The sequence below is a fragment of the Ptychodera flava genome, chromosome 2 (genome assembly GCF_041260155.1).
Source record: "Ptychodera flava strain L36383 chromosome 2, AS_Pfla_20210202, whole genome shotgun sequence".
Lineage (NCBI taxonomy): Eukaryota > Metazoa > Hemichordata > Enteropneusta > Ptychoderidae > Ptychodera > Ptychodera flava.
Window position 1 is genome coordinate 27,700,080 of NC_091929.1, and position 15,000 is coordinate 27,715,079.

Below are 15,000 nucleotides of genomic sequence, written 5' to 3' on the forward strand. Positions count from 1 at the left end.
TGTCGTAAATTCAGGTCTACAGAGACCTGTTGCTTGTAAAAAAAATGTAACAATCTGAACTATGAAACATACGTGTACTTGTTCGTTCCTGGTGGCTGCTCGACTCGGATCTAATCCCCCAGTTTTACAGCAAAAGAACTAAGACCAAAGGTCTCACAGATTGACGGGTACAAACTTTAATCTGTTGTGATTATTTCATGGAGTACAAAAGACAATACTGGGTATTGTAACCAATAGTAATGTACAAGAAGCCACACAGTACATAGTTGTTCTAATTAAAATTCATTGAGGAAAGCCAACAGCAAAACACTGACAGTATCTTACTGACTTTGTTTTTAACCTACAGGTGGTTCTAGAGAGTTACTTTACGTTGTAAACAAACTGTTTACACAAAAGGATATAGGAGAGAGAGATTATTCTGGAAATGCCGCTTCGGCCTTCAACTCTTGCCATCGCTTGTGATTGACATTTTTTCCCAGCTTGTTTTTAAAAAAAATTTGTTTGAAGAGAGGAAGTTTCCGCCTTTCTTGGTTCTAGTAACAGCCTTGGAAGCTTTGATTTTTAAAGATGTATTCTGTCACTAGTCTATCTGTGACCAACTTTTTTTTTTTGCCCAACTTGTTTTGAACAAATTTGTATGATTAGACGAAGGTTCGGCCTCTTTGTTGTTAGTTCCGGTCTGGGCCTTCAAGCTTTGACATAAAAGATATGTTTTCATGCAACAAACGCTTTAACTTAGGCAGGTCATGGATGTAAAAAATAAATTTTTTACATCCATGGGCAGGTGTATAGATGCATGCTACGAACAGCACTATCCATATCAAGCTCCCTCCCCCCCACCTTCGAAAAAGTCGGACCGTCCAGGATCAGGATTAATTGTGGTGTTAAGATGATTATAAAGAGCTGCTGTCTTTTGTTCTAATTTGAAATTGAAATCGCTGTCTAAATATGTTGCTAGATTTTCAGATTAAATCCAAACCAGGGTTAACACTGAGAACTTTATTATAACGTGGTGTTGTACCAATATTCAGTTGTAAGTTGCCGCAACTTAATTCTGATAATTTGAGTCAAAAGATTATTTTATATTGAAAGGATGCAATCTAATTTACATATACAACAGGTGTTTTAATGTTATACATCAAAAGCATACACTGATCTGTGACATGATTCAAATTATCGTAGTCTGCTGCTTTTTCGTTGTATCTTACGCTAGCCTGCTGAGTTGTTGATCAGTTCTTCCTCCAAACAAATACAGAAGAACAACGGATCACATAAACAGGCTTAGCCAATGTCGAATTGCACCCTGGCCCCCTCCCCCAAGATCTCTGCCTTAATTATGGTTATAAGCATCAGGTGATCCAGTGGCTGTAATTGGAGGGTTGGTCCCTTTTGTTTACTCACAGCCTCCCCCCCCCCAATACCTAAGAAATCAGTGTGTATGGGAGATTATGAAAATCAGCTTTACCGAAGATAAGGACAGCATACAACAGATCAAAAAGCTAATCCTGTGGCCAGTGGTGGTTGTTGTTGTTGTAATATTAAAGAAAGTACAGGTGTAAAAATTGGAAATGGCCAAAACTGAAAGCGAGCACCGCAGAAATACCATTTACCTATGCATTGCAGTGTATAATTGTGCTGGTGAAGCGCAGTTTCTTCCTTGGGTGTGAGGTGGGCGTAGCCACTGGCCTGACCAATGGCAGCGAATATCAAATCCAGGGGACTTGATACCACCGCACAATACTCCCTTTGGAATGTTTTCAAAAAAAATGCGCAACAAATGGGTGTCCGTCATTTCGAAGGCGATCGTTTAAAACTGCCAAACTTCGGTACGGTTTATCAACAATATATAGAAATCGCCGAAATGACGCATTGTTTGTCGGCAGTTCACGCGTCGAAACTCAAAAAGTCATATCTGCATACTGATAACACCCGACATGTGACGTGTGTATCATCTAAAACAACTGCTTGGACCTTTGTGTTTTTATGGGCCAGGCCGTTGAACTACGGTCGCCACCGACCGTGACCAGGGCCGGAAGTGTGAAAACTTACGACCAAAACATGTTTGCCACTCACAGCGTCACATTTTGGTCGAACTGACAAGCGCTCTTTCGCAAAGTTGCAGCAGTTTTTTTTTTCCGTGTTGTTTACGTTTATCGCCATCGTGTATATCGGATTACATAATACTGTAGACATGCGTTTCCTAGTCAAAGTCTTCAGATCAGGCGGTGCGTTCACGAGATTTATGTTTGACCCGTACTTACCCACCAAGTAAGTTGTAACTGTAGTAAGCCTGTAATAACGGTGAGGGGTCGATTTTTGTTCAGATATTACACCTGTATGCTGAGAAATAAGAAACGCACAGCAAGTGCCACCATGCTTCGAAGTTCGGGAATCGAAACGGCTTCTGAGAAATGCCAAACTATGGTATAGGCACCACATCACATACCGTTGCCTCGGCTGTCAACTGAACGCTACCCTAGAAAGAACACAAAAAAATAATTTACCTCTTGGTTACTCTCGTCAATCTTGCGTTTCTTTGCAAAACCGGCGTCCATATTGCTAATTGATGGTGGTTTTGTTGGCTCTGAGTGTTGAGAACGATTGAGTGATGCAACTCGAGATTTCTGTCGGTCGTCTGTGATGACTTAGCCACGTGACTGTGTGTTTTTATACTGGGGAGAAAGTGGCCTATTCCGTATGTCCTCTCATGAGGGCGCTCTAGCTATTGTTCCCTTGTAAACATGCACTTTGTTCAAGCCCCGCAGTCCGCCCAGCTGAGATGTCAAGCGTCTCATTTTCGTCTTTTTGCCTGTATGGACGAAGACCAAAGGACGAAGTCGAGATCCTAGCCAATCCCTCCAGTGACCGTGTTTCAAGGCTGCGAAGCTGCTGCACGCTGCAGTCTCCATGCGGAAATATTTAATACGAAAATCTGTCGACTGCACACACAGTATCATTACATAAGCTTACAGACGATCATAGAAAAAAAACGAAAATTACCACGTTTCGAACCATAGACCCTGAACAACAATGTTGAAACTCGATAACGAGTGGCAACGATAAGTGACAAGAGCAGACCGTCGCAAAAATTGGACAACGAGTGACCGAGGTGATGACCCGGAACCCAAATATTAGTAAATCCAAGACTTGTCTCTCCCGGGAAGTCAAGAAGAAAGTGAGTCGAAACTGTGGGGTAACAGTAACTTGTGGCAATTAAGTTTTTCAGTATTCTGCTTCTGTATATCAACTACTGTGTCTGACCCTAATCCGTTTATCATGCTAAAATTTCGAATATTCTTTTTGTCAACACAGCTTGTATGTGTGTAGTGATCACTGTTTATTGTTTACAAATGAATTCTAGTCCGGACTTGAATACAATTTTCAATAATAAAAACGTAGATTATGCTCTTATATGTTGTGTTGATATGCTAAATACTTGACATGAAATTACAGTTCAGGGATTCAATGCAGAAAGTGTAGGGAAACCACGAAACAAAGGTTCTGAAAAAATAGCCAAAAGATACAGCTTATGGAGCTTTAATTTTGTCTTTGACATTTTCCATGTGTCATTAAAAGAAACAAAAGCAAGACTATGTTAACTCTAATTATGGTGATGACTAATGATAATGACGACGATGATAACACGGTGACAGTGATGATGATGGTGGTGGCGGTTTTAGATGACAGAGTAGTGCTCCGTTCCTGTCACAGGCGCTTGGAGTGTCCAATATGGTTTATCTTACTGTACACTGTATGCTCCGAGCGCCTGTGCTTTCAGTAATGTTTGTAGAACCGTTACATTTTACGAAAATGAAGGTTATACTGTGATTTATGTGTCAGAAAATTCATGACGTCATGCAGTGACAATGACCTTTGATAGCACCATTCAGTTGGTGTTCCTTGTCGATTCTGACAAAGTGCAGAACGCAAGATGCAATACCGCCCCTCATTTAAATATTGTAAACAATATTATACAGGGCAGCAAACGATTGTTCGCGGAAAAGTGTTTTGCCAGCAGAATCTCGGTGGGTGGGTTCATTGGTTCGTTTCGGGGTTTCTTTCCTTACCAGGGGATGGGAAGGGTACATCGGAAATGCTTGGAATTCTGTATCATCACAGACTAGTAGCGTACAGTGTCCATGTTTAATATTATCAGAGGGCAGAAAAGGCAGGGAACAGGGCTCGTTTATCGGCCCTGGGTTGACAATATGGTGGGCATATCATGTGGTGGGCGTGTAGTAGTTGTTATGGAGACATGGCCGGGATAGTGGAGATTGAGGAGCCTTTTCAATAGGGAGGGGCCGGCTGGACGTTTCCCTGGTGATTATGTGAGGATAATACTAGTGGGTGGGATGGGAAAGCTTTATTTATTTATTTATTTATTTATTTATTTATTTATTTATTTATTTATTCTTTGTTTTTTATTTATTTATTTATTTATCTATTCTTTGTTTTTATTTATTTATTTATTTATTTACCAGTCAACGGTGCCAAACGGCAGCCACTTACAGGTAAGAATTAAGTGTAATTGACACAGTACAAATAAAACCTATCCTAGTTGACATGACTGTACGATTCTAAAACAAATATACTGAGCCAAAATATTTTCATTAAAATCATTCCAAAAGTCTCGAAGAGCTCCCCAACGAGACCATTTTTTAGTGACGCTACAGTGAGGAATCTATAAAGGCCGTTGTCTGGCAGAATTGAGGCACAGATTGACCAATAAACCAGAACAGACGGCACAGCAGGATAGAAGACATATGGGCACAAATATGCAACACATTTCTACGCATGCTCAGAGTTTGAATATTACAAATTGTAAGGATCTTCATTGTGTCATAATCATACCATCCATCGTGTTACAATTTCCCATGAAATCCCGGCTTATTATGGAAATATATCAGAATTTTTTGTTTGTATAGTTTAACCAAGATTGGACAGATGACCAGAAACTGAATTAGACAGTGTTGTATTCTAAAATTGGACGCGAACTATTAAATGTTATGAAAAAGACGACAAAGGGCAGCAATATTCTGGATCGCCTTGAAGTTGTGCTTTATGAGACCGACCACGTGTTGCCTTCCCAACGATTGTAGCGATGTGATAGACAAGGGAAAGCTTGGAGTCACGCATGAACCCAAAAATCGTTTTTCTGGTCGCAAAATCTCGAAACTAGCTGCCTCTGATTAGAACAAATATAAATATACGTGTAACCCGACCTACCCCAGGAAAACCTACCTGCCGACTCCACGCATTTTTTTTTTCGCATTTTCAAAAAAAATCGAGCATAGTTCTCTAATTTTTACACAGGGAATGGAGTAATCTTGTTGTTGTTGTTGTTGTTGTTGTTGTTGTTGTTGTTGTTGTTGTTGATGGTGATGATGATGATGACGATAATAAAAAATATTAAAAAACAATGTGTCATTCCTTGCTGTTGTTTGTCGATGTTGTAGATAATTGTAAAAGAAAACTGTACATAATCGTGACCAAAAAACGACGTAGGTCGCCCAACGTCACTCCCGGTTGTATAATAGGACGGGAGTGACGTTGGGCGACCTACGTCGTTTTTTGGTCACGATTACAGTTTTCTTTTACAATTGTCAACAACATCGACAAACAACAGCATGGAATGACACATTGTTTTTTAATATTTTTTATTATCGTCATCATCATCATCACCATCAACAACAACAACAATAACAACAAAAACAACAACAACAACAAGATTACTCCATTCCCTGTGATTTTTACAGTTTTTATTGGTCCCTGCCAACAAAAATAAAAATACAAACAATTCCCACCGCCCCGACCCTATCTACTCTAATTCCGGGGGCATTTTCCCGGAAACACACACATCTTTGTTTTCGTTTGGCCATTGTAAACATTCGCTTACCGCCCTACTTCTTCATCAAAAGTGTATCAACCGTTTTCCTTAGACTATACGTCCATTTGTAGGTCGAATCCCCGGGTTCACCAACCCGCCATTCAGAACAAGCCCAGCCTCAACTCTTGGGTAATTGGATAAATAGAACTGGGACAAGCGGCAAGGTATAAATGTCTTGAAGTGTTTGGGCGTTGACTAGTTGACTGTGTGGACCAGCTGATCCCAGTTTAGAAGGGTTGACCCCGACCCATATCCCCGGCCTATATCGATAGAAACACGGTCCCGGGACCGTAATAGAAAGTACAGCCTGGTGCGATGCCAGGTCCACAAGACGACGCCCTCTTGTGGCCAAACGCGTTTACGTGTAATAGTGAAATCCGGTGACTGCAACATCAACTATGACTGCCAATATTTTCTTATGCGTGTGGTTTCCCCACACAAAACTTGTAGTGGTGGGTGTAAGCTAATACTCAATAGTCCAAACCGCGTACTGAAGTACATAAAAATGTTATGGGGATGGGTACACTAACACAAAATACCGCTTGGCACTATTGCAATTTTTTATGTCTCACGGGAGTCTGGGATGGGGGTGGGGCTGAGAATCCTTTTCAATTATAATCGAGAGTATGCACAGTTTCAATTAATATGGTGAAAACTGCTTACATTTCCAAATAAATAAATCTATTAACGACTCGAAGTACAATTTGCTATTCAAAATTAAAGGGACAAAATCTGTAATGTTTATTTGACTTGCGGTTGGTTATTGCACTTATTATTTGTCAAGAACTTATTACAACCTCAAAAGTCAATATTACCAAAAGATACCATATATCCTAAAATCGTGCCGAGAGGCTTTGTGTTCAACCTGTGGATATCGATATAGCCTGTAGCACGTGCGCTTGGAGTTTTCAGTGTGCAGTAATGCGTACTGCGCATGTCAGATTGGACACTGGTGCCCTCGTGCATCTGTGGCCTGTATGTACGTAGCAGTCCTACCCTGATTTCGACTGGTAATGTACAATGAGATTATTGGAGATTGAGTTGCAGCCAGAGAAGAACTCAGTTGTCATCAATATACCACTGGACATAACTCATGCAGGCTTTGTTGATAATATATGATAACTTTAATACCATGTATTTCTTCATGGTCACAGGAGTAGGCGAAGAAAGTGTTTGTACACACATCAGATGAACTTGAAATATAACACCAACACCAAGCCTTCATCAGTTCCGTTAACGTAGACGGGGACAGATAGTCGGACTCTCAAATTTCTACAATTCTTTTCTGATCTACCACTTGTAGGGGCTCATTATAAAGGTCCTGGTTAAAGAAAAACTTTCATCGTGTTAGATTTCCGAAAATCCAAAATTTTCTGCCCATACAGTTAACACGGAGTGCACCGGCGGCCATTTTGAATTTCCAATATCGCAAAGTGTTATGTAGTTTGTTTCGCTAGTTCCAAACTTTGCAGGGTGACCCCCTGATTTTTATTGTTGATTTGGTTAGAGAATGGTTGCAAGTTTCAAAAAAAATGAGCAAAAGTTCAAGTCTTTCACTTTCGAAGCGCATACTACCTGAACCGTGCTTCGGCCTAATCAAATACAGTTGCTGAAGTTGGCGCCAAAGAGTACACCATACGCTGTCATTATCATTGGAATCTAACTCATTCTGATTAATTAACTATTTCAATTTGCATGAAATTGCGACACGTTGATATTAACTTACGCGATATTTTCCAATTTCCGGCCCGTCATTTCAAGCTTGTACAATTACGTCACGAACCATCACGCCCACCATTTTACGTTCGATAGATACGTAATGCACCGTTTTGTGTATTTATTTTGATAAACAGATAATAGATTTTTAGGTTGATACAACTAACGTGATACTAGTCAGTCACTTTTAACATTTCGTCGCACAATTATTTCTAGTGTGTAAGCAACTAACGATACCATGTGGTATTCTGGCTAAGGTTTGAGAAAATTGGTAATTTCCCAGTAGTCGCCCGACAGTGTATTCAAAGAACCCTAGGAAAATAGTTTGATTTAACGTTTACAGGCTTGTCGGCCTGGACATAAAACAAACCACAAGAGCCCGTCAAAGTAATACGAATCTTATCATATGATACAGCACTTTCAATACAACCGTTGGCTGTCCTCTATCAGCTGTCGATTTCTGTCGGGAAATGAAAAGATGAAGTTTTTTGATTGACATATACAAAGACTTTAAGACTAATGAACTTCAATGTATGTAAATGTGACTTTTAGACACCACATGCACATGATGTATATAAACCCTTAGATTTTGTGAATAAAATGTGATTCCGTAGTTATTGTTCAAATGCAACACTCTGTACCGGTTTGTCTGTACGTCCTCCCATCACCGCCGTAATATCCCTCCGCCACATTTCATGGTGCCGAGACCTGGATCCTGACTCCTGAGGGATCTAACCACGATGCTTTATGCCCTTTGTGGCGATTCATTGGCTTGACTTACATGTATTCGACATGCTGACCACTGTGAATTTCGCCATCGGTAGAACAACGATAAACAAACACGACAAAAATACCAGATTTTCCCTCCGAATATACGTGAATTTCTAACTGGCCATTCAGGGCTCGAAATTAGCGGTAGTCCCGCGTCCACGGACTACCAACTTTTCCCTGAGGCTACCAAACTCCATGAAATGGTAGCCCACATGGACTACCAAAGCCCGGGACATGAGATTTTGTCAGTAATTGGCGTGCCATGTCCGGTCTTTCACTTTTTGACGAGCTAAATGCAGTCAAACCCAGCTGGACACAGGAAGGCCAGACTATGACTTTGTTTTGCAAATTACAAAGACGACCTTGCCATTGAACTTTGCAACAAAGTTTCATTATCTCACCTGATATACTTGGATGACAGGCACAGAAAATGATGGCCAATGAAAACGTATTCTCATTGCATTTTGTTAAAATGTATCAATCACAAACTCCTCTCTACTACAGAAAGCCCATGGTCTGTTTTTAGCCCTGCTAAGAAGGTGGTGGTCATTGCCATGACGACTGTCAAAATGGACATGCAACTCTGAGAATGAAATGGGTTGTCAATACAATGATAGGTCACCAAACTTTTTAGTGTCACTGTCGCCAATTATACCAGTTTCCTTTGGGTAATAAAGATGTGCAAGTATTCACATCAAATGACTAACAAATTCACTTCAAACTGTCGTAGGCATACAATGATATCGGAATAATTATTCAAAATGCATTCCTCTCAACATTCTGTACTTAAAGTCATGTGACTTTTAAATTTCGGGGTCACGTAAACTTTAACCGTGTGTTGCATTAAGAATGTAGAATAGATCATATTTAACAAATCACAACCTACAATTGAAGATTTAATAATTAACCACAGGGTGTGAAATCCTAGACGACTATCTGAAGGGCCAGTAGCTGTAATCTTCGATATTTTTCCCCACTGTTGTAAAAAAAAAAACAGTTATTATTATGACGACTGCAAGTTCTTGTTCTACTCCCTACAATGTAGAAACACCTAACATTTACCTTGTCAACACAACACATTATTTGAAATGATGTGACTTCAGATCAGTGGCATGCATGGCCGAATGTAACGTACGAGTTCCCTGGAAATGACTCGGTATGCCGTTGGTGGCGCTCTCATTCATACATCCAGAACGGTACATTTATTTATTTATTTAGTTTTCTTTTTTGAAAATAAAGATACATTTACAACATTTCAAGAGACGACATTATTCAGGGTCATACAATGTTGATGTGAAATTTTACACATGTTGTTTGTATAGCTACGGTTCAAAATGAGTACCCTGACTGAGAAGACGCGGGCATTTTTATTTGCGCTATACACACAAGCAAACACTCCACACAAGAAGTACGGCAAAACGGTAGAAATCGGGTGATGTCTTTCTCTCACGATTTCTTTTATAAAGTAAATCATCTTTGGCAAATCACTGTATTTTGTTGCCATTGCTTTACTGATTAGAACCAACGCCGCAAAGGATATTTAAATTCTGTATTTTCAAACTCCTGTACATCAACTCGTCAGAGGGCATGCCACATGTAACCCCAATCTCGTAACAACGACGGAATTAAAATGTTTGATTTGAGTACACAGGCGCAAGCGAACCTTTTTTTTTTACAAAATCGCCTGAGTAGTTTTAGGAGATTGGCACGTTCACATCAAAATATCGTTGTTATAATTCCGTGTGGTAAAAGTTCAACAACAGCACCTCGCGCTTTGTCACGTAAACCACATCTCCGAAGAGGAGGGCGTGTGACGTCATGCGCCTCGATTGGTCTGGGACGCGAAACGCTTTATTGCATGAGGTGTAATCTGGAGGCATTAATATTCTGAAGCATGTGGCGTTCTTTCAGTTGGTGACATGCAAAACTCTTGTCAAACTATCAAGGCATACAAAGAAAGCGAGCGGAAAATATCACAGCCGTTGCATATCAAAGGTCACACACAATTTACAAAATCTATTGGACAATTTATAATCAGTCCCCGGTGACACGCGGTTGTGTTCCACGTCAGCCAATATATATATATATATATATATATATATATATATATATATATATATATATATATATATATATATATATATATATATATATATATATATATTATATATATATATATATAATATTGCATTTGTGACACTTCTGTCTGTCTATATGTGCATATATGTCAGTATGTGTGTAGATATATGTATGTCAGTATATGACACGTTTAGTCATGTCTATCTACCTACCTAGCTGTCTATCTATCTATCTATCTATCTATCTATCTATCTATCTATCTATCTATCTATCTATCTATCTATCCATTCATCTATCTATCCATTCATCTATCTATCTGTCCATCTATCTACCTATTGGCCGACGACTTTCTTTGCGACCTCCGTGCTATGATAGAGTTGACGGGGTGACTGTTTATGGTTTTTGGTCTAACTTGAAACCCGAGAGATAAATGGTGATTTCTACAGTATTTATAAATAAAAGGCGTTGACCCAGCATACATCGCAATTCAATAAACGTCGGCAGCTAAGAGCGTGCTGCAACATTTTGGGTTTGGAGTTGACACAAACTATCGCTACACTATGATTTATTGTCGCCGCCTACATTAGCACAAGTGCTTAATTCAGTTAAAATATTTGCACTCGGCTAAAAATATTGCCCGAAGTTTATTTTTTCGCAAATCGAACATTTTATGAGAAACCTATTCAACATTTTTCGAGTACCGGAAGTATGCTGACGTCACATGCATCTCTCGGATGTGCCGGGTTTTCTCGCGCACACATTGTTGCTATGGAGAATGTCACGAGTCCAGGTACACTTCAACATTGTAATAGTTTTGTTCGACTATGTGTTCTCTCACTTGTTCAATGCCCCTATTATATTTCATTCCCTTTTTTTGAAACAAAACAAATTTCGCGCCCTTCTATTGTCATCAAATCCGACGAGTTTGCTACTCGAACTCAACTTTAAATCAAGAAAGCACGCGTGAAATTTTACTATGAAGTTAAAATCTAACTCTCTTCGAGTGAATTTAGAATTACTAAAAATTTAAACCCATTTTGAAATCACATCAATTTTGAGGCCAACAATGTGCCGTTTTTTGTGCTAATTTGATTAAGTCAATAACTTCCAAATTAAAAGTTGTCTTTATCTTCTATTAGGCTGGCTTCAATACCACAACACTAATTTAAGTGTCATTCGAAAAGTTATCTTTAAAGTTACATTTTAATACTATTCATGTGAATTCACATCTTCTGAATGTCCAAACTTGCTTAAAATACTGATTGAAATGCATGGAAACTGTGGTGCTAATGTGGAATCGGTTACTCAATGATTCAGAGATTAGTTCAGCTATTAATTGCGGAAGATACAATGATGAAGTATAGAACCAGCGCTCTTCACCTGACGCTGAGACCACTTTGTGAATAACGCTGCAAAACGTCTGTGAAGTACTGGATGGGATGTTAGACTAGATTACTGTGATTGCTTTTGAAAAGTCTCATCATAATGGATTGACCCGATTTATTACCAGAAGAATCGTGACTGGGGAGATGAAGGGGAAGAGACAGACAGACAGAGACAGAGACAGACAGAGACAGAGACAGACGGGAGAGGGAGAGAAAGAGCGGAGAGGGAGACAGGCGGGAGGGAAAGAAAGAGTGGGGAGGGAGGCGGGAGAGAGAGAGACATACAAGCAGACAGAGATAGAGGGGAGAGGGACAGAAAGAGTGGGGAGAGAAGAGGACAGATAGACAGACAGACAAACAAACAGACAGACAGGCAAAGAGGGGCAGGCAGACAGAGTCAGCAGCAGGCAAGGAGATGATATAGAAACCAAGAGAACAAGAGAATAAAGGTAAAGAGACCAAGAGAATAAAACTTAGAAAATGAGGGAAAATTGTCACTTTGATGTACGTGAAAATACACTATTTTTAAACGAAATATTTTTCTAGGCTTTGATTGATCACAAACAAAATCTACGTGTTTTTATGAAGGGATGGATATCGCAGTGAAGTTCAAGACCCTTAAGCCTCCATAGTCTATTTCGCTCGGAGAAGAAACAATATTGGCCCACGCACAATCCACACGTGCTTTATGCAACCCTCATTCACTACCGTTTACCAATGACCTTCCACGTTGATGCATTTTCCGTGTTGTAAACTTCCTCTGCATTGTATAACTGAGTATGTACGCCAACAGACTGTCCAAAGGTGTAGGAAATTTGATATTCACTTTCCTCGAGTGTGTTCAATCACCTTGATCGATTCCATGGTAAAAGACCTCGTAATGTAAAGTAGTGTGCGCCTTGTGGGCAGATATTTAGACTCTCAAATTTTACAATACGTTTTTTGGTCTACCATTGGCGTTGATTCCGTTTGAAGCTTATTGAGAAAGTCAAGTTTTCACCGGCTTTAAAGAAATCCTGTAGAAGTTTTGTCTGACATAAGACGTAACGTGTGCATATTTTTCCTGAAATTAGAAGTTGCTGTTTCAATTAAAATCTTCTCGTCGATACTTAATCAAAAACAGCGATTATTGGAACCAAACCTTGACCGAATGAAACATGTTTCATGTAAATTCAGTACATTTTCACAAGGTTATTTTGTAGATAAAGGCATTATTTCTCTTTTTGACCACATTACTTACGCTTTGCTATGTTTTTGTTCGGAAACACGGGACGCCTGTGACTTTAACGACAACAATACTCAGAATTCAGATGTTGGTGATAATCAAGGTTGCAATGATGTTGTCTAAGTGATGATGATGATGATGGTGATGATGATGATGATGATGATAATGGTGATGACGATGATGATGACGATGATAATGATGATGATGATGATGATGATGATGATGATGATGATGATGATGATGATGATGATGATGATGATGATGATGGTGGTGTGGTGGTGGTGGTGGTGGTGGTGATGATGATGATGATGATGATGATGACGCCTACGACGATGATAATTATTGTGATGATGACGACGACGACGACGTTGGACAGTGATGGCGGTATTGCCCGTAATAATCGTAATGAATGAATGGTGGTGAATGTTTTAATGACGAGGATGGAGACGTGTAAAATTTGCAGAAAGTAGAGAAGGAGACGAAGGAGGGAAATTGTGGCGATGATGAAAAGTTGATCGTAGCTTGACTAAGATGAAAATTACACATTGACATTTATGACAACATTTCTGGTTTATACAGTGAATTGTGGTTACTCCTTGTTTCATCATATCCTGTACTTTTAGGTGATAACAATGAATTGTTGATTAAAATTAAAAAGTCTGTCGTATCAACATTTCTGTCCAACACTATGGTCAAGTAGTAGTAGTATTATCGCTTCATCACGTGACTTTTGATGACTTCAACGGTCACCCCTGAAATAAGATGACCGTGCTTCAATTCAACTTGTATTCTATTGTAGCCGGTTGTGATGGGCTCGTACTATCTACGACTGAGTGCTGCATCGTGGAAATGGTGCCTAGAGTACGGAAGGAAGCGAGGCTTTCATGGCGGTACAGTTACCAAAATCGCCTCAAACAGTAACCAAAACATCGGTAGCAGCCATCAGTCTCCCTAAGGCTCTGATCAATTATGGAACAGACCCCGAAATGCACCACCCTACCGATCACCCCTAAATCAATAATGGTATTTCTTAACAGAGGACATAATATTGCTGAGTTATACGTTGTCAGTAGGGTTTGGTGATTTGTTACAGGAGAGGATGGTTTGATGAATATAGGTGGTCGCTTAGACTGACAAATCAATTTGTCCACTTTTTTCTTCTCGAGAGCTACAGCAATGACGTCATCGCCTCCAGCGTGTCACAACTGTACCGTTACACCGCACTGTTACATAAAGCAGACATACAAATTTTACTCGAAAACAAAACTTGAGTTGATTTTGGAAAGACAAGTGGGCCATATTCAATAGGTTTCCCCGGGTCAATTGCATATCCGATTTCCATAGCAGAGCCAACGATTCATAGAGGGCGTTTCACAGCACTGTCAATCATATAGAATTATCTGAGGACACGTACTGGCATGCACATTCACAAGATGTTTCTCATTGTAAAAGTTATTTATTCCTAAATAAATGCAGACGAAACTCCTATTTTCACTTTTTACCACGATTATAAACTACGAGAACGATACATGCATGAAATCCTAGGTAACTTTGTTGCCTATAACACATTTCATATTTACTACCAAATAAACGAAATTTTAAGCCCCTTGCCTATAATGGTCGTAAATTAGGACACTTCCCTTAAAGGTATACAGTCACCCGTAATCTAAATATGCCCATATATGGTCAAAGGGGCGTTCCTTGGTATTCAAAATGCCCATGTGAGGGCGCTGTTTTTAAAAGCGGCCACCTGCTTAAAATCTGTGATTGGTTAGATTTTCTCTTTCCATGGTAACTGTAAGAAAATTGGAACAGGTGACAGTATACCTTTAAGTATTAATCGGAATTAATACATTGTAATTTATTCTTTCTAGGTTCAGTGTGGCAACACGACATCGGTAAAAGTACATGGAGAGTTTTTTTATGACTAGAACGAA

General features: G+C 39.6%; 2 protein-coding genes across 2 annotated transcripts in view; one reads left to right on the forward strand and one right to left on the reverse strand.

The window, feature by feature from the left end:
- Positions 1-2,685, reverse strand: part of LOC139118347 (phenylalanine-4-hydroxylase-like) — a 42,941-nt gene extending 40,256 nt beyond the window's left edge. Inside the window, exon 1 of the mRNA XM_070681623.1 lies at positions 2,505-2,685. Coding sequence (XP_070537724.1) covers positions 2,505-2,555 — 51 coding nt within the window. The 5' untranslated portion in view covers positions 2,556-2,685. The remainder of the gene's footprint in view (positions 1-2,504) is intronic.
- Positions 2,686-11,228: 8,543 nt separating this feature from the next.
- LOC139149665 (octapeptide-repeat protein T2-like) lies at positions 11,229-12,257 on the forward strand. The gene is made up of 2 exons (XM_070721526.1): positions 11,229-11,243; positions 11,964-12,257. Exons 1-2 carry the CDS (start codon positions 11,229-11,231, stop codon positions 12,255-12,257), a joined length of 309 nt encoding a protein of 102 aa, XP_070577627.1.
- The last annotated feature ends 2,743 nt before the right edge of the window (positions 12,258-15,000 follow it).